Source organism: Trichomycterus rosablanca, chromosome 26, assembly GCF_030014385.1.
Source record: "Trichomycterus rosablanca isolate fTriRos1 chromosome 26, fTriRos1.hap1, whole genome shotgun sequence".
Classification (NCBI taxonomy): domain Eukaryota; kingdom Metazoa; phylum Chordata; class Actinopteri; order Siluriformes; family Trichomycteridae; genus Trichomycterus; species Trichomycterus rosablanca.
The window spans coordinates 8589148-8615387 of NC_086013.1; the positions used below are offsets into that span (position 1 = coordinate 8589148).

General features: G+C 43.5%; 1 protein-coding gene across 1 annotated transcript in view; it reads left to right on the forward strand.

Annotated features, from left to right (window-relative positions):
• The window catches only part of fibcd1b (fibrinogen C domain containing 1b), a 108554-nt gene that overhangs the window by 18919 nt on the left and 63395 nt on the right, over positions 1–26240 (forward strand). The window contains 2 exon segments of the mRNA XM_062988621.1: positions 5638–5721; positions 20602–21084. Of these exon segments, the coding sequence (XP_062844691.1) occupies positions 5638–5721; positions 20602–21084 (567 nt within the window).

A 26240-nucleotide genomic window follows, 5' to 3' on the forward strand; every position in this document is an offset into this window, starting at 1 on the left:
AGTTCCTTCCTTGGACCACTTTTGATTGTGGTCCACTGCAGATCGGGAACACCCCACAATAGCTCGTCGTCTAGACATCACAGTTTGGCCCTTGTCAAACTCGTTCGAATCCTTACGCTTGGCCATTTTTCCTGCTTCTAACACATCAACTTTGAGGATAAAATGTTCCCTCGCTACCTAATATATCCCACCCACTAACAAGGTGCCATGATTAAGAGATAATCAGTGTTATTCGCTTCACCTGTCAGCGCTCATAATGTTATGCCTGGTCGGTGTAGGTTTGAGGTTCTGGCTCAGGCACTGTTGGGCCTTTGGGCAAAGCCGTAATCCAGACTGCCACAAATCAGCTAAATAGTCTCATTCAATAGAGGTAATTAGAGTTGCCAGTTGCCCTGGACTGCCCTGGAAGTTAACCTATCAAATTACCTTCCTCCCTTCACTCCCTTCAAGTTCTGGATGAATTTTTGGCCTGAGATCTTAGATTGTAAAAAAAGGCACCGATCAGGCATAACATTATGACCACTTCCTTGTTTCTACACTCACTGTCCATTTTATCAGCTCCACTTACCATATAGAAGCCATTTGTAGTTCTACAATTACTGACTGTAGTCCATCTGTTTCTCTGCATGCTTTGTTAGCCCCCTTTCCTGCTGTTCGTCAATGGTCAACATGTCCAGCCGTTTACGTTGTCTTGGCAAACACTGGATTTGTCTTACTAGATGACCTTCTTCCTTTGCTCTAGCCCTATTGCCTGGGAGCTTATTGTAGGTTCGTTCTATGGCGGACAGATGTTAGCATTGGTGCATTCACTGGTTTGCTTGTTGGTAGCCCCATACAGGCAACATGTCCAGCTGTTTACATTATCTTGGCAAACACTGGATTCGTTTGACTAGCTGACCTTCTTCCTTTGCTCTAGCCCTATTGCCTGGGAGCTTATTGTAGGTTCGTTCTATGGCGGACAGATGTTAGCATTGGTGCGTTCACTGGTTTGCTTGTTGGTAGCCCCATACAGGCAACATGTCCAGCTGTTTACGTTATCTTGGCAAACACTGGATATATCTGACTAGCTGACCTTCTTCCTTTGCTTCTGTCTCTAGTCCTAATGCCTGGGAGCTTATTGTTGGTTTGTTCTATGGCGGACAGAAGTTAGCATGGGTACATACACTGGCCTGCTACTTTGCAGCCCCATACAGGCAACATGTCCAGCCGTTTACGTTATCTTGGCAAACACTGGATTCGTCCAACTAGCTGACCTTCTTCCCATGCCCCAGTGGGAGTTTATTTTAGGTCCTTTCTACGGCGCCTATTTTGCAGCCCCATAAAGATGGGTTTGATGCACTGTGTTGTGACACACAGCTACTTTAGCATATAGCATTATATGCTACTGTTTAGCAGGCTTGACATTGTCTCAGGTGCCAAACTAGAAAGGGAAAAAATTGCAGATAAGTAGTCCTAGTTCCTCACATTTAGTTGTGCGTATGTCTGTTCTGTCTACCGCTATCTTAGACATTTCTGGTTAGATAGTAAGAGCTGTTAAAGAAGCTGATGTTGCTATACCTCTCTCTATTTTTCTTTGTTCTTTAGTGCTAACATGTCAAGTTTTATCAAACAGGACTCTTGCTATGTGTCATCTTAGTCTCTGTGACTTACAGCCTGATACTCCGAGATCTGATTGCTTAATCCACCTCCTGTCACATGCGTAAAGAAGTTTGTGTGCCGCCGAGAGCAAGGTGTAATGTAGGCATGTGTAATGTAGGCTATAAAGCTATGGCAACACACCCACTCTTAGAACTCTTACCGATCACTTATCCTCCTACAGCAAGCGTGGCTACGCAAACGCTCTCTCAAAAGGTGGAGAGAAGGATGAGAAATTGTAGGGTGTGATATAAACAGCGACAGGGTGTAAACGAGTTCCTGTGGGAAGCTGCATAGAAAGTTCCAGTGGCACAGTGAAACCAGTGTAATAATTGTGTCCTCACACCAGTCACTGTCTTGCCCATGAGAACCTTCTTACTTTGATCTAATAACTCCCAGTGCAGCTGGATATTCTGTTAGTCCACCAGTGCTGGGATTCAGAACTCTTTGAGGGCGCCCACTAGACAAAGTTGACTAGACACTAAAAAAATTGGGTGGGGGTCTTTGACGATGCAGGAGGACCCTGGTTAGTAACCCTGGGCACCTGTACAGAAGAGTGCTGGGATTCTAAACTCTCCGAGGGCACCCACTAGACAAAGTTGACTAGACACTAGTCTGCTGGGTGGGAAACGACCAGACTAAAAAAAAGGGTGTGAGGTCTTCAACGCTTTTGGAGGACCACCTTGGTTAGTACCCCAAAGCGCCTGTACATAAGTAAAGTGGATACGGAGGAACACTGAGATCAAAGCTTGACGTGTCTTCACACCAGTCACTGTCTTCTGCATTAGAACTTTCTTACCTTGGTCTATTAACTCCCAGTGTTCCCAGTGCGAGTGCTTTCATAGATTTACATGGCCTTGGTGGTGCAGTGGGATATTCATTTAGTCCACCAGTGCTAGGATTCGGAACTCTCCGAGCCGAGGGCGCCCACTAGACAAAGTTGACTAGACACTAGTCTGCTGGGTGGGAAAAGCCGGACTAAAAAGTGGGTGGAGGGTCTGGTTAGCATTAGAATAGCGTTTAGTTTTGATATTAGCGTGTAAGCATGTAGGATTTAGTCTAGTTAAAGGATTAGAATAGTTTAGGGACTTCTTCTAAGTGTTTCAAGTCAGTGTTAGGATTAGCACAGCGTTTACTTTAGATATTAGCATGTAAGCATGTAGGATTTAGTCTAGTTAAAGAATATAATAGTTTAGGGACATGTTCTAAGTGTTTCAACTCGGTGTTAGCATTAGAATAGCGTTTAACTTAGATGTTAGCATGTAAGCATGTATGATTTAGTCTAGGTAAAGGTTTGGAATAGTTTAGGGACTTGTTCTAAGTGTTAGCATTAACATAGCGTTTAGTTTAGATATTAGCATGTAAGCATGTAGGATTTAGTCTAGTTAAAGGTTTAGAAGTGTTCTAAGTGTTTCAAGTAAGTGTTAGCATTAGTATATCTTTTATTTATTTATTTATTATTTATTTGCATTTGTCCTAATTATTCCCCCAATTTGGTCATGTTTACTTATCCGACTGCACGCTCCTGACCTCCTTGTACTGCAGGCGACCGCTTCTTTTCACCTGCAAGAGGTGAACTCATATAGAGAGCCGTATCGCGCATGGACTGGACTGTTCTCTTGGTGAATGGCAAAAAACACATGGATGAGTCTTGGAACCTTGGTTTATGGATCCTCTTTGTACACAGAGGTTCAGTCAGGCAAGAACAGGAACGTGGCATGATGGGTAGCACTGTCACCTCACAGCAAGAAGGTCCTGGGTTTGATTCCCAGGTGGAGCATGTACACAGTCCAAAGACATGCAATCAGGTTAACTGGGGCTATTAAAATTGCCCTAGGTGTGAACGTGTGTGCACCCTGTGATGGGCAGGCGACCCGCCCGGGGTGTTTCTTAGCTTTCGCCCAGTGAATCGCACCCACGCGACCCTGAATAGGATGGCGCGGTGCATAAACAGACAATAAATTAAAGAATGATTTTTGCTAATACACCTAAACTCAATAATTAGAAAAGGTGTCCACATACTTTTTACCATATACTGTAGTGTATATTTTTGTTACTGTTTCTCTGTATTAGTGTGTCCATGATTTGCATGTAAAACTGCTGTTACATAGATAATATGAAATTAGCACCTATCAGAATAATTACCTAATTAAATAACATAGGTGATCGTGTGTGTGTGCATATGCACGTGTGTGTGAAAGAGATTAGGCATTAGCGCAGTGACAGTTTAGTCATTAATGGTCAGAACCTTGAACTTTCTCCTTTCTGGAATGAGTAATATGATCTGCTAGGCATAATTATTTAGAATTACGAAGCAAACAAGTACTGATGGATACAATTAGGACGTGAAGTTCAGGTGGCCACATAATTTTGGCCTTGTATTATAGACAATAGCGTCAGATTGTCCTAATTATCGTCCCTATCTAGTTGTATTTACTTATCCGACTGCATGTTGCTGACCTCCACTCCTGCCCCCTTTGACACGTGCTTCAGCTGACCGCTTCTTTTACCCTGTAAGAGTTGAGCTCATATGAGATCCCTATCATGCACAGAGAGTCACTCAGACGCCATTGACCAGCCAACAGAAGTTGTAACTGCAGCAGTTATGAGAAATCCCCTCCAGCATTCTCACCTTTCCGACGGGTTTAGTCACATCCAATTACCCTGTCCCAGCTGGGCAATACCTGACACGCCCACTTCAACGTGTCCAGTTGCCAGCCACTTCTTTTCAGACATGGATCAGTATAGCGTATGTAGAGTAACACACTGCTCTCCGTTATTCACCGTCTCTGTGCTGTGTAATTGCAGCATCGATCAGCCGGCAGACGTTAGCCTATCATGTCTGCACGTAGGTGTCTGTCTGGCCTGTAGCAGCGTTGTGCTGTGCTGTGTAATTGCAGGAATCCCTCCGGACCTCCCACCCAGCAGACGTTAGCTTATCGCAATCGCAATCTAGCTAGCTCAAGCACTCAGGAGCTCACACTCTCACACAGGGATCAGTATAGTGTACGGAGAGTCACGCGCTGCTCTCTGTTATTCACTGTCTCTGTGCTGTGTAGTTGTAATTGTGTAATCAGGAATCCGTGCAGGCCTCCCACCTGGCAGACGTTAGCCTATCATGTAGCATAGCTGAGATTTGAGCTCATGATCTAGCTAGCTCAAGCTCTCAGGAGCTCGCAATCTCACACAGGGATCAGTATAGCGTACGGAGAGTCACACACTGCTCTCCGATATTCATTGTGTCTGTGCTGTGTAATTGCAGGAATCTCTCCGGACCTCCCACCCAGCAGACGTTAGCTTATCATGTAGCATAGCTGAGATTTGAGCTCGCGATCTGGCTAGCTCAAGCTCTCAGGAGCTCGCAATCTCACACAGGGATCAGTATAGCGGACGGAGAGTCACGCACTGCTCTCCGTTATTCACCGTCTCTGTGCTGTGTATTTGCAGGAATCCTTCCGGGCCTCCCATCTGGTAGACGTTAGCCTATCATGTAGCATAGCCGAGATTTGAGCTCACGATCTAGCGTTCGGAAGAGTTAACCCAGCGCACACGTCACCCAAAAGCATTCATCACCCCTCCTCCTGCCCTGTACACCACACACACACACACACACACTTCCTCAGACATGCAGCTTAATGTTTCTTTGATCCGATTCCCATGCCATTAAGCTTTAATGCTAATGGAATAGTTTTAGCTTTTATTGGCTAGAACATAAAGAGGCAAATCTGATCGGAGGTGCTTAAGGAAGCAGCGTAATCCCGCTGCCTGTGAGTGCGAGGGTGCGCGAGCGCTCACAGCAGCTCTCGGGTCAGCGTTATAGCCAGGCAAGGCGCTATTAATCTCGTGAACCGAATGCAAGTCGTTTCGGTCTTGATGTGATGTTATATATGTAATATTTTGATATAATAAGGATAATAATAAGGATATTTCTGGTAATCAGGGGGCAAAGTTTAACTTTTTTTAATATATTTAATTAATTAATTAATTTATTTTTTGATGCAGACCTTCTGTGAACGTGCCCCCGGCTCATCACAGCACAAGCACCGCTGGTCTGACTCGGACACGGTCAGGCAAACAACACCCAAGGTAAGGGCTAACACACAAATAATACAAAATGCAGTGTTTCTTACATTTTCTTTGACTTGTATTTAATTGCAAACAGTATAAACCCAAGATATTCCATGTTTTGTATAGTCGGCTTGCATTATAGAAAAAGGTAGGGACGGTAAAGCATTTACCACTTTGTAATGTTGCCATTTCTTCTCACCACACTTAAAGACGTTTTGACACCGAGGAGACCAAGTGATTTAGTGTTTCAGCTATTATTTTGTCCCGTTCTCCCTACAAACACATCATTGTTGCGTTTTAAAGTACTGATTTGTCTGACCACAGGACACGTTTCCAAAAAAAGTTGGGACGAGGGCAATTAAGGGCTAGAAATGAATTTTTTTTTTTAATTTTTTTTTTTTATTGTATATACGTACACTGATCAGCCACCTCTTTGTTTCTACACTCACTGTCCATTTATCAGCTCCACTTACCATATAGGTGCACTTTGTACTTCTACAATTACTGACTGTAGTTTATCTATTTTCCTGCATGCTTTGTTAGCCCCCTTTCATGCTGTTCTTCAATGGTCAGGACCCCCACAGGACCACTACAGAGCAGGTATTATTTCGCTGGTGGATCATTCTCAGCACTGCAGTGACACTGACATGGTGGTTGTGTGTTAGTGTGTGTTGTGCTGGTATGAGTGGATCAGACACCGTGTCCACTAGGACACTCCTACCTAGTTGGTCCACCTTGTAGACGTAAAGTCAGAGACGATCGCTCATCTATTGTTGCTGTCTGAGATGGTCATCTATTAGACCTTCATCAGTGGTCACAGGACGCTGCCCAGGGGGCGCTGTCGGCTGGATATTTTAGTGGACTATTCTCGGTCCAGCAGTGACAGTGAGGTGTTTAAAAACTGTGTCTGATCCACTCATACCAGCACAACACACCCTAACACACCACCACCATGTCAGTGCAGTCTGTAGTGGTCCTGAGGTGGTCCTGACCATTGAAGAACAGGGTGAAAGCAGGCTAAAAAAGCATGTAGAGAAACTGTAGTTCTACAATTACTGACTGTAGTCCATCTAAGTGCTTCTATATGGTAAGTGGAGCTGATAAAATGGACAGTGAGTGTAGAAACAAGGAGGTGGTTTTAATGTCATGGCTGATCAGTGTACAATGACAATAAAGGCATTTATTCATTTATATAAACACCACCTAGAGAGTCAAGTGTTCAAGGTGTGATGCAACCCTGGTGAAAAAACTAGGGAGTTGTTACAAAAGCTGAGAAAGGACAGTAGGTGTAAGATTTCCAAAACCTTGAACAGACACCATTGGTAGTATTGTCTAGACCAGGGGTGTCAAACTCATTTTCACAGAAGGCCATGTCAGCATTATGGTGGCTTTTAAAGGGCTGTTTGTAACGTTTGTAATCCTGTGGCGATTGTGGTACTTAGCTCTGTGTTTGGTGTCAAAATGTCAAATTCATACTGTATATCTACAATTGTACTCCTTTACCACAGACACGGCCTCATAACTCACAAGACGTACCGTTTTTTCTTCTTGAAGCACAATATTGTATTCACTTTCCCATCTTTCATAAAATTTTGGACATTTTGGGATTATTTGTAGAAATTTCTCAACCTCACTTGTTTGAAACCCGCCTAGGATACGGTCACTTCATGGGTCACAAAATCGGCTTGCATTGTGGAAGCTGTAGATGTAGTAGTAAGATCAATCGGACGTCTTTTAAGCTCTCACAGGCCAGGCAAAATGACGTGTGGGCCTTGAGTTTGACCCATGTGGTCCAGAAGTTACAGCAGCAAACCTGCCTGGCCGTGGGAGGAACTCAAAGAATTGCATCCAGAGCAATGTCGTCAGGGCGAGGAATTTTATAGTCAAACTTCATTATGTCTTGACCAAGAAGCACAGGAAAGGTCAACATAGGACTGCATAGTTCTGGGACACAGTTATATGGAGTAATGGATTAAAACTGGAACTGTTTGACCATATCAATGAGGGGTTTGTCTGGTGCAAGAAAGGTGAGAATTTTCCCCACAGTCAAGGATGAAGGTGGATCGGTGATGTGAGGAGCTGACTAGCATCATGGATTCAGAGAAATACCAAAGTTATTCGTGTAGTGCTTTTTACAACGGACATTGCCTCAAAGCAACTTTGCAGAATCCAGGACCAACAGACCAAAAACCTTTGTTGAGCAAGCCTAGGGCTACAGGAATGAAGAGGACTGCCTTGGTGATAACTGGCTTTTCCATCAAGACGGTGACCCAAAGCACAAAGAGGAATCAGTCCTGGAATATCTTGAAGTGGTCGTTTCAGAGGCTGGGAGCGTTTGCGTGAGAAGAATGGACGAAGTCTTCACGATTTATGTGAAAATGAGGTGCGAGAAGCTTGTTAGCGCTTACTGTAATCGCTTATTAGAGGTTATCAAGGCGAGAGAATATTCTTCTTTGCTGATGCTGATGATTATATAATGTACTCATGGGAATTTGTCAACTACTGTTTCTAGTGTTAAAGATTTCGACTGGTGTTGATTGCAACTGTATGTAACATAATATATACGACTGAGCCACCAAAAATGTTTCACGGTTAGGGATGGTGGTAGGTAGCCGTAGTAGACGTGTTGAATGCAGCATAAAGACCTAAGTGGGTTTAATAAGGGTTAAATCATTATGGCCAGACAACTGGGTTAAATCATCACCAAAACACTATTGAGTCCTTACCAACAGTGTTCTAAGGATAAGCAATGAGGTCATTAATTCCAGATGACGTCAAGGCTATGGCGTTCGGTTCTTCCCTGTAAGGGGCTGTGTAGTCACATGCCGGTCAAGGTATCCATGCTAACTCCTGTCCACTATTAAAAGCACCTTGAACGGACATGTAGGCATCAGACGTGGACATCAGAGCCATGGATGCATGGACTGGTCCAACAAATCGTGTTTTCTACAAGATCATCTGGACACCTGATGCCAGACTGCCCGATAGCGGCATTGACTGGGTTAAATCATCACCAAACCACTATGGCTACTCACAGGCATCCAAAGTGTGTCCCCACCGACATTGTTCTAAGGACAAGTCATGAACCGCCAATAAGGTCATTAATTCCAGACGACGTCAAGACTATGGCGTTTGGTACGGACCAACAGACGAGCTACTGCAGGTCAAGTTGCCTGCATCTGGACACCTGACGCCCGACTTCCCGATAGCACCATTGACTGGGTTAAACCATCACCAAAACACTATGGCTACCCACAGGCAGCCATAGTGAGTCCCCACTGACATTGTTCTGAATTAGGTCATTAATGCCAGATGACGTGAAGGCTATGGCGTCTGGTACAGACCGACAGAAGGGCTACTGCGGGTCAAGTTGCTAATAGTTGTAGGTTAATGTGTCCCAGATGTTAATGGAAGGTTGACTGGTCCAACAAATTGTTTTCTGGACACCTGACATCCGACTGCCCGATAGCACCATGGACTGGGTTAGATCATCACCAAAACACTGACAGCAAGTCATGACCTGCCAATGAGGTCAATAATGCCAGGCCAGGCTATGACGTCTGGTATGGGCCAACACAAGGGCCACTGTGGTTCAAATTAATAATAAGGAAGAAGGTTGACTGGTGCGCAGTAAGTGGGTGGTCCTAATGTTTTGGCTTACTGATGTATGAAAGCGCTCCTGGAACTACCTTGTACCTACTAAAAAATATTAAATATATTTTAAAAAATAATAATAATAATAAGCTGCTGGTCTGTGTGAAGACACAGCCAGGGGCTTCAAACATACCGGAGAAGGCATGCGCTAACCGGCTGCCCGGCTTGTCCAGCGTTGGTCAATTGGTCAATGCATTCTCTGACACCCTAGAACCAATCAGATTAGACCCTTATGTAAGTCCATATGAGACTGCGCTTAAAACGAATCTAAGCTCAGACGCCGCGAGTGCGATTCGGCTGAAACTAGCCGGATGTGCTTAGCGAAGCAATGTGAGCTGACCAGCACAGCTTGGTGATTTCCTGCTCTAATGCCCACTCTAATACACAAACCGTCTAAGGATTACATACCGTCTGAAAATACCTCTGCCAAAAAAGTGATTAAGTAAAGCTCTCTCCCCCTCCTGCAGACGCCCGACTGCCCGCTAGCGCCGTTGAGATTCAAAACCCGGATCCAAGGATCTCAGCAAGGGTGGATTAGCGGGTGGCTTTACCTCTGCGCCACCCGAATTCCCTACATGACAAATTATAAACCCTGTTTCAACTTCATTGTATTTTGTAAATATTTATTCATCTAGAATTTGATGCCTTTAAAACATTCCAAAAAATAGGGACAGAAGGAAAATAGAAGTAAAAGAAAATATTTAAAATTATTCAAACTACAAGTCTGGACAAAACAAAGATTAAAAAAACAGAACAATATTTTTTTAATTTGATGATAATAATAATAATAATAATAATATGTATTTTTTGATTTGATGTTAATTCACACATCTATTTAATGTCTTAATGTAATTCTTTTTTGATGATTTTTTTGAAAGTATTCACCGAATCCTATTTCTCTGCCTGCAGCACAGGCAAACAGGTGAATAAGGAACACGCATTTACAATCCAGTATGTGTTATGGCACAATTACAAAGAATTTTCGAGCTTTTACCATCTACAGTCCATTTTATTATTGAAAGTTTAAATTGCAAAAAAACAAGCCAATAATAAATATCCCTGACTTTTACAATCCAGAACTTATGTTCTACGCTATGAGTTTGATTTCCAGGGTGAGAGAAATAATCGACCTAACGAACTTTTGATTGTTAGCTATTAATTATATAATGAATTAATTTATTGCTAACATCTTTTCCTCGACACTAAATACAACAAAATAGTGACTCCCCGACCTTTCATGCCATGAACATGGCCCAAGGGCAGACACTGCTGCCATGTAGACAATGCATTTTTAGGGACGTTTCTGCTCATGTTAGCATGACAGTGAAACTACAGTACATTGTTTTAGTGTTACACCAGTGCAAGAGAGTGCGGGTACTAGTCTGGCCTGTCAGCAGTTCCAGAAATTCGAAATCATACCCTGGAATGTTAATCAGCTGAAGTGACAGATTAAGCAATAAAAAAAAACAACATTAAATTTTATATACACCAATCAACCATAACATTAAAACCACCTCCTTGTTCCTACACTCACTGTCGATTTTATCAGCTCCACTTACCATATAGGAGCACTTTGTAGTTCTACAATTACTGACTGTAGTCTATCTGTTTCTCTGCATGCTTTATCCTCCTTTCATGCTGTTCTTCAATGGTCAGGACTCTCCCAGGACTACTACAGAACAGGTATTATTTGGGTGGTGGATGATTCTCAGTACTGCAGTGATGGTGGGGGTGTGTTAGTGTGTGTTGTGCTGGTATGAGTTTTTAAGTGTGCCCACTCACTGTCCACTCTATTAGACACTCCTACCTAGTTGGTCCACCTTGTAGATGTAAAGTCAGAGACGATCGCTCATCTATTGCTGCTATTTGAGTTGGTCATCTTCTAGGCCTTCATCAGTGGTCACAGGACGCTGCCCACGGGGCGCTGTTGGCAAAATTTTTGGTTTTGGTTGGTGGACTATTCAGTCCAGCAGTAATGAGGGTTGTTTAAAAACTCCATCAGCATTGCTGTGTCTTATCCACTTATACCAGCACAACGCACACTAACACACCACCACCATGTCAGTGTTGATGCAGTGCTGAGAATGATCCACCACCCAAATAATACCTGCTCTGTAGTGGTCCTGGGAGAGTCCTGACTATTGAAGAACTTCCATACTGAGCAGGACGCCAAAGCAGTATGCGAGAGCAGTTAGTATGTCCGAATACGTAGTATCCATTAAACAGTACGCGAAAAGTACCCGAAAGACCTACTTGCCTGGGCAGTAACTGTGGTGATGAGACGTCATGCATCACGTGATGTTGGCAAGATGGCAGATGTGGCATACTGCACACTCGCATACTAAAATAGCATACTGCTTTACCGACCGAGCAGTGCATACTTCCTCAAATCTAGTACGTACTGTTTAAGTATGTGATTTCGGACGCAGCCATGGATATGGGAGCACCTGCCAAGAGGGAGTTGTAGTAGTCCAGCAATGAGATGACAAGTGACTACCAAGTGCAAGTGGCATCACTTACCAATTGGCAAGTGATGCCATGCATGAGGTGTCGGCTGGCACCCTCATTAAACACTGAATTTTACCACTAACTAAACACTTAATGTGATTAATGTGAATATTGCACAGTCGAGAAAAGCTCATTGTAAAGCATGCATTATCTTCTCTATCCTGAGGGCATCGTGTCATAGTGCAGCTCTTTCGTTCGCATTAATAGGAAACGACCGTACTGGAATTACACAGTCTCCGGCAGGAGGGGACGACGTGTGTAAGCTTGTTATCTGCACTGAGAAAAAATTGCCTGAAGTTTAACCATGTTTGGCTCTGCTTTGTGTTTTATTTATTAATTTGTGTTTTTTCACTTTGTATTCTATTGTCGCGATTCATCGACCCTTAGGATGTTTTTCTTCGTCCATTTATTTTTTCTGCGGACCTAAAAACACGTTTATGACTTTTTGTGCTTGCTAAGCATCTACTAACTACAATCAACATTAGAAGAAAACAAGTATTCTATAATTTTGGGGTTTGTTTTGGTTATTTTTTATATTTGTGGTGCATTTATTTGTTTCTAATGTCTACAATCATTTGTCATTCTGTAGACTTTGACACCCGTCCTCTTTATTTATATACACTGATCAGCCATAACATTAAAACCACTCACTGTCCTTTTTATCAGCTCCACTTACCATATAGAAGCGCGTTGTAGTTCTACAATTACTGACTGTAGTCCATCTGTTTCTCTGCATGCTTTGTTAGCCCCCTTTCATGCTGTTCTTCAATGGTCAGGACTCTCCCAGGACCACTACAGAGAAGGTATTATTTGGGTGGTGGATCATTCTCAGCACTGCAGTGACACTGACATGGTGGTGGTGTGTTAGTGTGTTGTGCTGGTATGAGTGGATCAGACACAACAGCGCTGCTGGAGTTTTCAATTATCGTGTCCACTCACTGTCCACTCTATTAGACACTGTATGTAAAGTCAGAGACGATCGCTAATCTATTGCTGCTGTTTAAGTTGGTCATCTTCTAGACCCTCATCAGTGGTCACAGGACACTACACAACACCTCTCGTCACTGCTAGACTGAGAATGGTCCACCAACCACAAACTATTTGGAATCAACTGGGCCTGCTCAGCATGTTTATGCAGGTAACTAAAGAACCAATTTCAAAAAGACACAGGGACTGTGTAAAATACAAGAACAACCAGAAAGCAGGGATTTGAAAACTGTCAATTACAGATATTTCATTTAAATGGGTTTGTGAATTCCTAATTTGGAAGAAGTTTGGAGGTAAGACTGGAACATTAATTATCAAAATACCCTGTTTTGGAACTATCTGCAGGTAAACAAGTTAATTTAAAGATCATAGGTAATATTTGGGTATCTTGGAGCATTAATGAAAGGTTTGCAGTTTGGCAGACCACTGACCGGTGAAGTGAATAACACTGATCATCTCTTCATCATGGCACCTGTTAGTGGGTGGGATATATTAGGCAGCAAGTGAACATTTTATCCTCAAAGTTGATGTTAGAATCAGGGAAAATGGTCAATGTGAGGATTTGAGCGAGTTTGACAAGGACCAAATTGTGATGGCTAGACGTCTGGGTCAAAGCATCTCCAAAACTGCAGCTCTTGTGGGGTATTCCCAGTCTGCAGTGGTCAGTATCTATCAAAAATGGTCCAAGGAGAAGGAACAGTGGTAAACTGGCGACAGGGTCATGGGCAGCCAAGGCTCATTGATGCACGTGGGGAGCGAGGCTGGCCCGTGTGGTCCGAGCCAACAGACGAGCTACTATAGCTCAAATCGCTGAAGAAGTTAATGCTGGTTCTGATAGAAAGGTGTCAGAATACACAGTGCGTCACAGTTTGTTGTGTATGGGGCTGCATAGCCGCAGACCAGTCAGGGTGCCCATGCTAACCCCTGTTCACCGCCGAAAGTGCCAATAATGGGCACGTGAGCATCGGAACTGGACCACGGAGCAATGGAAGAAGGTGGCCTGGTCTGATGAATGATGTTTTCTTTTACATCACGTGGATGGCCGGGTGTGGGGCGTCGCTTAAAGATAAAGAGATAAAGAAGATATCCTTTATTTGTCATATATACAGTGTATCACAAAAGTGAGTACACCCCTCACATTTCTGCAAATATTTTATTATATCTTTTCATGGGACAACACTATAGAAATAAAACTTGGATATAACTTGTATAGCAGTGTAGATTTACTGTCTTCTGAAAATAACTCAACACACAGCCATTAATGTCTAAATAGCTGGCAACATAAGTGAGTACACCCCACAGTGAACATGTCCAAATTGTGCCCAAAGTGTCAATATTTTGTGTGACCACCATTATTATCCAGCACTGCCTTAACCCTCCCGGGCATGGAATTCACCAGAGCTGCACAGGTTGCTACTGGAATCCTCTTCCACTCCTCCATGATGACATCACGGAGCTGGTGGATGTTAGACACCTTGAACTCCTCCACCTTCCACTTGAGGATGCGCCACAGGTGCTCAATTGGGTTTAGTCCATCACCTTTACCTTCAGCTTCCTCAGCAAGGCAGTTGTCATCTTGGAGGTTGTGTTTGGGGTCGTTATCCTGTTGGAAAACTGCCATGAGGCCCAGTTTTCGAAGGGAGGGGATCATGCTCTGTTTCAGAATGTCACAGTACATGTTGGAATTCATGTTTCCCTCAATGAACTGCAGCTCCCCAGTGCCAGCAACACTCATGCAGCCCAAGACCATGATGCTACCACCACCATGCTTGACTGTAGGCAAGATACAGTTGTCTTGGTACTTCTCACCAGGGCGCCGCCACACATGCTGGACACCATCTGAGCCAAACAAGTTTATCTTGGTCTCGTCAGACCACAGGGCATTCCAGTAATCCATGTTCTTGGACTGCTTGTCTTCAGCAAACTGTTTGCGGGCTTTCTTGTGCGTCAGCTTCCTTCTGGGATGACGACCATGCAGACCGAGTTGATGCAGTGTGCGGCGTATGGTCTGAGCACTGACAGGCTGACCTCCCACGTCTTCAACCTCTGCAGCAATGCTGGCAGCACTCATGTGTCTATTTTTTAAAGCCAACCTCTGGATATGACGCCGAACACGTGGACTCAACTTCTTTGGTCGACCCTGGCGAAGCCTGTTCCGAGTGGAACCTGTCCTGGAAAACCGCTGTATGACCTTGGCCACCATGCTGTAGCTCAGTTTCAGGGTGTTAGCAATCTTCTTATAGCCCAGGCCATCTTTGTGGAGAGCAACAATTCTATTTCTCACATCCTCAGAGAGTTCTTTGCCATGAGGTGCCATGTTGAATATCCAGTGTCCAGTATGAGAGAATTGTACCCAAAACACCAAATTTAACAGCCCTGCTCCCCATTTACACCTGGGACCTTGACACATGACACCAGGGAGGGACAACGACACATTTGGGCACAATTTGGACATGTTCACTGTGGGGTGTACTCACTTATGTTGCCAGCTATTTAGACATTAATGGCTGTGTGTTAAGTTATTTTCAGAAGACAGTAAATCTACACTGCTATACAAGCTGTACACTGACTACTCTAAGTTATATCCAAATTTCATGTCTATAGTGTTGTCCCATGAAAAGATATAATGAAATATTTGCAGAAATGTGAGGGGTGTACTCACTTTTGTGATACACTGTACATATACAGATGTACAGTACAATGAAATTCTTTCTTCGCATATCCCAGCTGGTGTTGGAAGCTGGGGTCAGAGCGCAGGGTCAGCCAACTTACGGCGCCCCTGGAGCAGACAGGGTTAAGGGCCTTGCTCAAGGACCCAACAGCTAGGATTTGAACCGCCAATCTTCCGGTTGATAGCCCAAAGCTCTACCCACTAGGCTACCACTGACCCCTGAATGCTTACCTGGGGAACACACGGCACCAGGGTGCACTATGGGAAGAAGACAAGCCGGCGGAGGCAGTGTGATGCTTTGGGCAATGTTCTGCTGGGAAACCTTGAGTCCTGCCATCCATGTGGATGTCACTTTGACACGTACCACCTACCTAAGAATTGTTGCAGACCATGTACACCCTTTCATGGAAACGCTATTCCCTGATGGGTGTGTCCTGTTTCAGCAAGGTAATGTGCCCTGCCACAAAGCAAAATGGTTCAGGAATGGTTTGAGGAGCACAGCAACGAGTTTGAGGTGTTGACTTGGCCTTCAAATTCCCCAGATCTCAATTCAATCAAGCATCTGTGGGATGTGCTGGACAAACGAGTTCGATCCATGGAGGCCCCACCTCACAACTTACAGGAGTTAAAGGGTCTGCTGCTGACATCTTGGTGCCAGATACGACGGGTCAGGGCTGTTTTGGCAGCAAAAGGGGGACCAACACATTAGGAAGGTGGTCATAATGTTATGCCTTGTCGTTGTATGTATTAGCTTTAATAATTTCAATAGTTTAAGATTAACTACAATAATAATTATTGTTTTTATTGCTTTATTTCATTCATATACAGTCCATAACGTTATTAAAAGATTCAGAAACTCTGGAGCACTAGCTGTGACTAGTCAAGGCCAGGAATATTAAATGCCTCTGACCTTTAATTTTTCAAACACCCCCTCTTAAAAACATCTACAATATTCTGCACAAAGTAAAAGCCATATATCAACAATATCCAGAGATGTTACCAAATTATCTGGACTCAATCCTATTTAAAATAGACCAGAAATGCCTGCTGGGGTCTGACAAGTCCACCTTAAATATGTTTTTAAGCAGGTTTTAGTCCATGAATTATTGGTCCCCCTACAACCTTAATGTATTATAGCATTGAGGTGCTTTAGCAATTATTAATATATAAATTATGCCATAAAACACAAGCCAAAGAGAGACAGGAAGTTGACTTTTCATAGACTGTTCTTTTAAAAGTGCTTCCCAGAACCTCTGTCCATTTTCCTGGGCTGGTCGTAAAAAGCCAATCCTACTGCAAGCCATTAGGCAGCTATTAGCATAGGCCAATAGGGCAGTTGAGCTAATGAATATTAATTAGCCAAAAGGGTTCAGAATGGAACACATGTGAATGCTTTAATTGAGCTTCGTTTACACCCACGTAACTAATATATCACACGTAACTAGAGAGATGTTTGAAGTCCACGATAAACACACGGACAGACGTTGATGTGATTTGAGGGTGTTAGTGGAGCGGTTTAATTCCCTGCCAATTAACTGAAGCGGTGATAAACATGAATAGAGACGCTGTATAATTATTTGAATGTTGGACGAGTCAAAGTATTTGTATCTGTTTACAATACATGGGTCTGATCCTCCTAATTAATACTCAGACCCCCCAAGAAGAAGTAAAACAACAATATGTACACTGATCAGCCATAACATTAAAACCACCTCCTTGTTTCTGCACTCACTGTCCATTTTATCAGCTCCACTTTTCACATAGGAGCACTTTGTAGTTCTACAATTACTGACTGTAGTCCATCTGTTTCTCTGCATGCTTTGTTAGCCCCCTTTCATGCTGTTCTTCAATGGTCAGGACTCTCCCAGGACCACTACAGAGCAGGTATTATTTGGGTGGTGGATGATTCTCAGCACTGCAGTGATGGTGGTGTGTAAGTTTGTGTTGTGCTGGTATGAGTTTTTAAATACTGTGTCCACTCACTGTCCGCTCTATTAGACACTCCTACCTAGTTGGTCCACCTTGTAGATGTAAAGTCGGAGACGATCGCTCATCTATTGCTGCTGTTTGAGTTGGTCATCTTCTAGACCTTCATCAATGGTCACAGGACGCTGCCCATGGGGCGCTGTTGGCTGGATGTTTTTGGTTGGTGGACTATTCTCAGTCCAGCAGTGACAGTGAGGTGTTTAAAAACTCCATCAGCATTTCTGTGTCTTATCCACTCATACCAGCACAACACACACTAACACACCACCATATCAGTGTCACTGCAGTGCTGAGAATGATCCACCACCCAAATAATACCTGCTCTGTAGTGGTCCGGTGGGGGTGCTGACCATTTGAAGAACAGCATGAAAGGGGGCTAACAAAGCATGCAGAGAAACAGATGGACTACAGTCAGTAATTGTAGGACTAAAAAGTGCTTCTATATGATAAGTGGAGCTGATAAAATTGACAGTGAGTGTAGAAACAAGGGGTGGTTTTAATGTTATGGCTTGCATGATTAGCTACAGCTTTAGTAAACTGGACGTTTATTTCCTAACCTAAGCTTTCCACTCTGTACCTGCCTTTGCCCCTTTTGGTTTCCTCTTTTCCTTATTTGGTCATTGCTTTCTGGTCTTGTTAGCTCTCATGCTCTTCACTGATTGATTGCACTTATCTGTTTTGCACCATTTTCCTTATTTGGTCATTGCTTCCTGGATTTAGTAGGTTTGCCAAAGTAAGCTATTGTTGAGTGGTGGTTCTTGATGCAGTGCCATCTGACGGGTTCAACGATCACATGGGTTCAGCTTAAGCTTGCGCACTTGGCCTTTACGCACTGAAATTCCTCATGATTCCATTAATGGTTGAATGATATTATGCACTGTAGAGGGAGAAATATGCAAATTCATTCCAGTCTTTTTTTGAGGTACATTGACTCAGCCTTTCCTGGATGCTGCTTTTGTACCAAACCATGATTACAATCACATCATTATTTATTTTTTATACCTCATTACTAGCCCTAAATCGCCCCTGTCCCAACTTTTTTCGGAACACGCATTTGCTTGATCTGGAAAGCATCTGGAAACCAGAAAGTCAAAGAGCGCCGGACTGATGGTGCACCTGCATCAGTTTTCTCTCTCTCTGTCAGGCTGCACTGAGGCTAATTGACTGCAGGGGCTTTTAAAAATCACTCAGTGCGGTAAAAACGGTTCCGTTGATGATTATGATGGTTTTTATGCCGTCCTAATGCATAACTCTTCTTCTGTCCTTCGTCTCTTCCTCATTCCTTCATATTTCTGTCCATCAATTTCATATCGTTTTCTCTTCTGACAGCTTTATGTCTCAGTCCATATATTTCACCCTGCATTCTGTATATATCGTATTGCAAATGTGTGTTATTTATTGATTTTTTTCTCTGTCTTTCTTGATATTTCTTTGACTTTCAAAGTGCAATATGGGGAGCCTTTGCTCTTTATTACTTGCTGTGGTGGTATAGAAAGGAGTTCCACCTTTTACACAATTACTTATTTATCAAATTTGCTTTTAAATGTACAAAAAGGTGTATTTTATTACATAAAATTTGTATATACATTTACATTTCGCAAACGCTTTTATCCAAAGCGACTTACAGTATACTGTTTAAGCAATTGAGGGTTAAGAGACTTTGATCAAGGGCCCAACAGTGGCAACCTGGCAGTGGTGGGGTTTGAACCGGCAACCTTCTGCTTACTAGTCCAGTACTCTAACCGCTAGGCTACAACTGCCCTATCAATCTACAACACCGATCAGGCATAATTGTGTTGGCCACTTTTGCTGCCAAAACAGCCCTGACCCGTCGAGGCACGGGCTCCACTAGACCCCTGAAGGTGTGCTGTGGTATCTGGCACCAAGATGTCAGCAGCAGATCCTTTAACTCCTGTAAGTTGTGAGGTGGGGCCTCCATGGATCTGGGGAATTTTGAGCCAAGTCAACACCTCAAACTCGTTGTTGTGCTCCTCAAACCATTCCTGAAGCATTTGTGCTTTGTGGCAGGGCGCAGCCATCAGGGAATAGCGTTTCCATGAAAGGGTGAACATGGTCTGCAACAATGCTTAGGTAGGTGGTACGTGTCAAAGTAAAATCCACATGGATGGCAGGACCCGAGGTTTCCCAATACAACATTGCCCAAAGCATCACACTGCCTCCGCCGGCTTGCCTTGTTTCCATAGTGCATCCTGGTGCCGTGTGTTCCCCAGGTAAGCGACGCACACGCACCCGGCTATCCATGTGATGTAAAAGAAAACATGATTCATCAGACCAGGCCACCTTCTTCCATTGCTCCGTGGTCCAGTTCCGATGCTCACGTGCCCATTGTTGGTGCTTTCGGTGGTGGACAGGGGTCAGCATGGGCACCCTGACTGGTCTGCGGTTATGCAGCCCCATACACAACAAACTGTGATGCACTGTGTATTCTGACTCCTTTCTATCAGAACCAGCATTAACTTCTTCAGCAATTCGAGCTACAGTAGCTCGTCTGTGCATCAATGAGCCTTGGCCGCCCATTACCCTGTCGCTGGTTTACTGAACGCCCCACTAGAGCTGCAGTTTTGGAGATGCTCTGACCCAGTCGTCTAGCCATCACAACACATCAACTTTGAGGATAAAATGTTCACTCGCTGCCTGATATATCCCACCCACTAACAGGTGCTGTGATGAAGATAATCAGTGTTATTCACTTCACCTGTCAGTGGTCATAATGTTATGCCTAGTCGGTGTATGTTAAAAGCTTTGGTCATGGGTCTAACAGTGGCATCTTGGCATTCTTGGACAGTGGTAGCCTAGTGGGTAGAGCTTTGGGCTAGCAATTTGAAGCCATGCAACCAATGCTTTAATGGCCTTCCTAACCTATATGTCAACTTGAAGGGCTATTATGGCCACAAATATGACTGACGTCCAACAAGGTCTAACATGGTCAGGTGTCTACTGTATATTGCTTTGGCCGTAGTGAATGTTGTTGTGGCAGGTTTGTATAGTCATTTTACTTACAACCCCCCCCTTTTTCTCTCTATCCCCAAAACTACCCCCTTTCCCCCTCCACCCCTCAATTCCTCTTCCAGCAAAGGATGAGCTGCAGCTATCTTCTCTGCACCGTCCTCCTCTTCGTGGCCGTCATTCTCGCCATCACAGTAACAGGGACCATCCTCTTCCTGAACCACTCCCAGGCCCCGTCTATTTCCGACGGCCCTCCACACATCACCACCAACCAGGACGAGGCCAACGCCCTGGTGACGGTCGAGAGGGGTGACGGCTCGCGCATCAACATCTTCATCGACCCCAACTGCCCGGATTACAACAGCAACTTCCTAAGACTGGAGGGGGTGCAGACGTCGCTGCTCCACTCGCTCACGGATCACGACACGGACCTCAAGTCGGTTAAGGGCCAGGACCGCGCTCTGCTGGTCAACCTGGCCGAGGAGGTGGCAAAGCTCTCCGCACATGCCGGCCAACTCAAGATGGACTACGAGTCTTTAAGAAGAGGGCAGGGCCTCTTGGGACAGGACCTGAGCACCCTTCAGACAGAACAGGGGAAGCTTATACAGGTATGCAATGTTCCTGCTGTTAGGATTTATGCAGTGTACCTTATTTAAGAGATCAAACAGTACGGGTTACTTCACTCTGTGCCAGGATTGATCACACTGTTTGTTGGCACAAGCAATTGCATTAATTAATCATGTAGTTCACTTATGTAGATCATTATAATATTTACACTGTTAAGCCATAACATTAAAACCACCTCCTTGTTTCTACACTCACTGTCCACTTTATCAGCTCCACTTACCATATAGAAGCACTTTGTAGTTCTACAATTACTGACTGTAGTCCATCTGTTTCTCTACATACACACACGTGGTGGATCATTCTCAGTACTGCAGTGACACTGTCATGGGGGTGGTGTGTTAGTGTGTGTTGTGCTGGTATGAGTGGATCAGACACTCACTGTCCATTCTATTAGATACTCCTACCTAGTTGGTCCACCTTGTAGATGTAATGTCAGAGACGATCGCTCATCTATTGCTTCTGTTTGAGTCGGTCAACTTGTAGACCTTCATCAGTGGTCACAGGACAATGCCAACGAAGAGCTGTTGGCTGGATGTTTTTGGTTGGTGGACTATTCTCAGTCCAGCAGTGACAGTGAGGTGTTTAAAATCTCCAGCAACGCTGCTGTGTCTTATCCACTCATACCAGCACAACACACACTAACACACCACCACCATGTCAGTGTCACTGCAGTGCTGAGAATGATCCACCACCTAAATAATACCTGTTCTCTCGTGGTCCTTGGAGAGTCCTGACCATTAAAGAATAGCATGAAAGGTGGCTAAAAAAAGCATGCAGGGAAACAGATGGACTACAGTCAGTAATTGTAGAACTACAAAGTGCTTCTATATGGTCAGTGGAGCTGATAAAATGGACAGTGAGTGCAGAAACAGTGAGGGCTGATCGGTGAACATTCATACTAACAACTGTACTGTTCCTCTTATATTATTCCTAATAACCCTTAAGGGTAAGGACTACTTGTAAATTCATATTAGATTTGAGGCACTATTGGAGGTACCTGAACCTATTAAAAAGGCACGCAAACTCTTGGGACAGACAGAAATTCTAAAGAGAAATCGCAGTGGTGCATAAATCTAGATAAGGCTTCAAAATCAGGAGTTTAAAGTGTGTATGTGTGAATCTGTATCCATTTTATTAGGTCAACAACGCATTTGTGAGGTCAGTCAGTGCTTTCTTATGCCTAGTTCACACTACACGATTTTCGCAGGCAACTCTATGTGTGAACTGTAAATATGTGGAACAGGGTCATAATATAGTTATATCAGAATGCATTGGCACACACACAAGCTTTACAATATTTGTGACTTATCGTCCACTGTACAGCGACCTGAACAAATTAAACGTCATGTAGTGTGAATTGTCACAGCAGGTCTGGCTTCACTGGGAAACCGTGAGCACTGGGCAAGAATACCCCTGATCAGCACACCAATCAATTTCAGGACTTCGGTCATCCCTACTTCAGACAAAGCCAATGCTGTCGGTGTAGGCGCCCAGCCGGCGACTAGCATTGCTGAAATTCAATCCCGGACCTCAGTGGTGGTTGGCTAGCATAATAGACTGCTTCATAATAATAGAAGCACCTTCGAAGGCCAGCCATGGACCTGCATCCAACCTGGTTTGGCCGTATCCGATAGACAGCCCTATATGAAATTACCCCTCGCTGCTGCAATAGTTCTCTTACGGTCTGGTTGATTTGCCCTCTTCAGTCAGTGTGGGCATTGTGCTACAGGCAGCATTCGCCAGTTTGCCAGTTTTCATAGGGGAATTAAGTACATCTCAATTAACACAATATTAAAAGGAGAAATTGTATTAATATTGGCATCTACTTTATATTAAACTGCTTTCAGACATACACATTCTGATTGATGTTTAATGTGAATGGAAAGACGAGGACTCTACGGATGATAGCTTGACAATCAGTGTTGGTGTGGTGCCAACACATTAAAGAAACTGTAATGCCGGTAACTGGGCACTTACATTGCTATGTCTGTTAATACGTAATTCTATAGCTGTTAATGTACTTGAAGTACCGATAAATACAGTTGATTTGATCCTATAGTACTATAGATAGAGCTGATGTATAGTCTTGTGTGTGATGCATCTGGCTCCAGTCAGACATGGTCTCCAAGTTCTGAGTAATATATAAAAGTGTTTCGTTTCATTGCACACAGTATAAACCCAGGATATTTCATGTTTTGTCTGGTCAACTTCATTTCAGTTGTTAATATACAGTGGGTACGGAAAGTATTCAGACCCCTTTAAATTTTTCACTCTTTGTTTCATTGCAGCCAATTGGTAAGTGTACATTAATGTACACTCTGCACCCCATCTTGACAGAAAAAAAACAGAAATGTAGATATTTTTGCTAATTTATTAAACAAGAAAAACTGAAATATCACATGGTCATAAGTATTCAGACCCTTTGCTGTGACACTCATATTTAACTCACATGCTGTCCATTTCCTTCTGATCCTCCTTGAGATGGTTCTACTCCTTCATTGGAGTAAACTGATTGGACTTGTTTAGGAAAGGCACACACCTGTCTATATAAGACCACACAGCTCACAGTGCATGTCAGAGCACATGAGAATCATGAGGTCTAAGGAACTACTCAAGGAGCTCAGAGACAGAATTGTGGCAAGGCACAGATCTGGCCAAGGTTACAAAAGAATTTCTGCAGCACTCAAGGTTCCTAAGAGCACAGTGGCCTCCATAATCCTTAAATGGAAGAAGTTTGGGACGACCACAACTCTTCCTCGACCTGGCCGTCCAGCCAAACTAAGCAATCGTGGGAGAAGAGCCTTGGTGAGAGAGGTAAAGAAGAACCCCAAGATCACTGTGGCTGAGCTCCAGAGATGCAGTAGGGAGATGGGAGAAAGTTCCACAAAGTCAACTATCGCTGCAGCCCTCCACCAGTCGGGGCTTTATGGCAGAGTGTGCCGACGGAAGCCTCTCCTCAGTGCAAGACATATGAAAGCCCGCATACAGTTTGCAAAAAAACACATGAAGGACTCCCAGACTATGAGAAAGAAGATTCTATGGTCTGATGAGACGAAGATTGAACTTTTTGGTGTTAATTCTAAGCGGTATGTGTAGAGAAAACCAGGCACTGCTCATCACCTGCCAAATACAATCCCAACAGTGAAACATGGTGGTGGCAGCATCATGCTATGGGGGTGTTTTTCAGCTGCAGGGACAGGACGACTGGTTGCAATTGAAGGAAAGATGAATGCGGCCAAGTACAGAGATATCCTGGAGGAAAACCTCTTCCAGAGTGCTTTGGACCTCAGACTGGGCCGAAGGTTCACCTTTCAACAAGACAATGACCCTAAGCACACAGCTAAAATAACAAAGCAGTGGCTTCAGAACAACTCTGTGACCATTCTTGACTGGCCCAGCCAGAGCCCTGACCTAAACCCAATTGAGCATCTCTGGAGAGACTTGAAAATGGCTGTCCACCAACTGGAGGGAACTGGAGAGGATCTGCAAGGAAGAATGGCATAGGATCCCCAAATCCAGGTGTGAAAAACTTGTTGCATCATTCCCAAGAAGACTCATGGCTGTACTAGCTCAAAAGGGTGCCTCTACTCAATACTGAGCAAAGGGTCTGAATACTTATGACCATGTGATATTTCAGTTTTTCTTGTTTAATAAATTAGCAAAAATATCTACATTTCTGTTTTTTTTCTGTCAAGATGGGGTGCAGAGTGTACATTAATGAGCAAAAATAAGAACTTTTTTGATCTTACCAATTGGCTGCAATGAAACAAAGAGTGAAAAATTTAAAGGGGTCTGAATACTTTCCGTACCCACTCTACATTCATTCCTTCATTTTCAGCCTGCAACACATTTTTAAAAAAGTTGGAACGGTAAAGCATTTACCAATTTACTTGATTTAATTTACTTGACTCGCAAGTAATAATAATAATAATAATAATAATAGTAATAATAAATGATCCGAATTTGAATCTCTCCGATCCTATCGGCCCGGCATTTAGACAGACATGATTGACTGTAATAATAATAATAATAACAGTAATAATAACAATAATAATGATAATGATGATAGTTATAATAATAATAATAATAATAGTAATAATAATAACAATGATAACAACAACAATATTAATAATAATAATAGTAATAATGATAATGATAATAGTAATAACTAGAGATGTGCATTTCCTGCAGAAAATGTGAGTGTAATTGCGGTGCAGCGGGTGAGCAAGTGCGCATGTCCCAATGCTTTATCCAAGTCGGGGTGTCATTAATAAGCTTTACGATTTAAAGTTGGAACGGCGTTGATAACTCGAACATTCAAAAAATGAATGAAAGTGAAAAGGGTTAAAAACCGGGCGTGGCAGGTGGACATGGGTTCAAATCCCCATGCTGTATCTGAGTCGGGGTTACATCAGTGGGCTTTACGATTTAGAGTTGGAACAGTGTTGATATCTCGAACTTTCAAAAAATGAATGGAAGTGAATGCAGCCGAAAAACGGGCGTGGCAGGTGGGCGTGGGTTCGAATTCCCATGCTGTATCTGAATCGGGGTAACATCAGTGGGCTTTACGATTTAGAGTTGGAACGGCGTCGATATCTCGAACTTTCAAAAAATGAATGGAAGTGAATGGGAATGAAAACCGGGCGTGGTGGGTGGGCGTTGGTTCGAATCCCCATGCTGTACCCATGTCGGGGTTACATCAGTGGGCTTTACGATTTAGAGTTGGAACGGCGTTGATATCTCGAACTTTCAAAAAATGAATGGAAGTGAAATAAACCAAAAACCGGGTGTGGCAGGTGGGCGTGGGTTCAAATCCCCATGCTGTACCCATGTCGGGGTTACATCAGTGGGCTTTACGATTTAGAGTTGGAACGGTGTCGATATCTAAAACTGTCAAAAAATGAATGGAAGTGAATGGGGCTCTTATAGGTTAAATAAACGTTGTAGAAATAACCATTCAATAACCATTCAACAAAAATGAATGGAAGTCAATGGGACCAAAAATCGGTATAAAAGCGGGCGTGGCGGGTGAACGGGCGAGCGGATCAAAAAGTTTTCTTCAAGAAGTGGTTTAAATAACAGGCCGGACGATCTACAGTTGGAACGGTGTTGATATCTTAAAAAATTTTCGGAAATG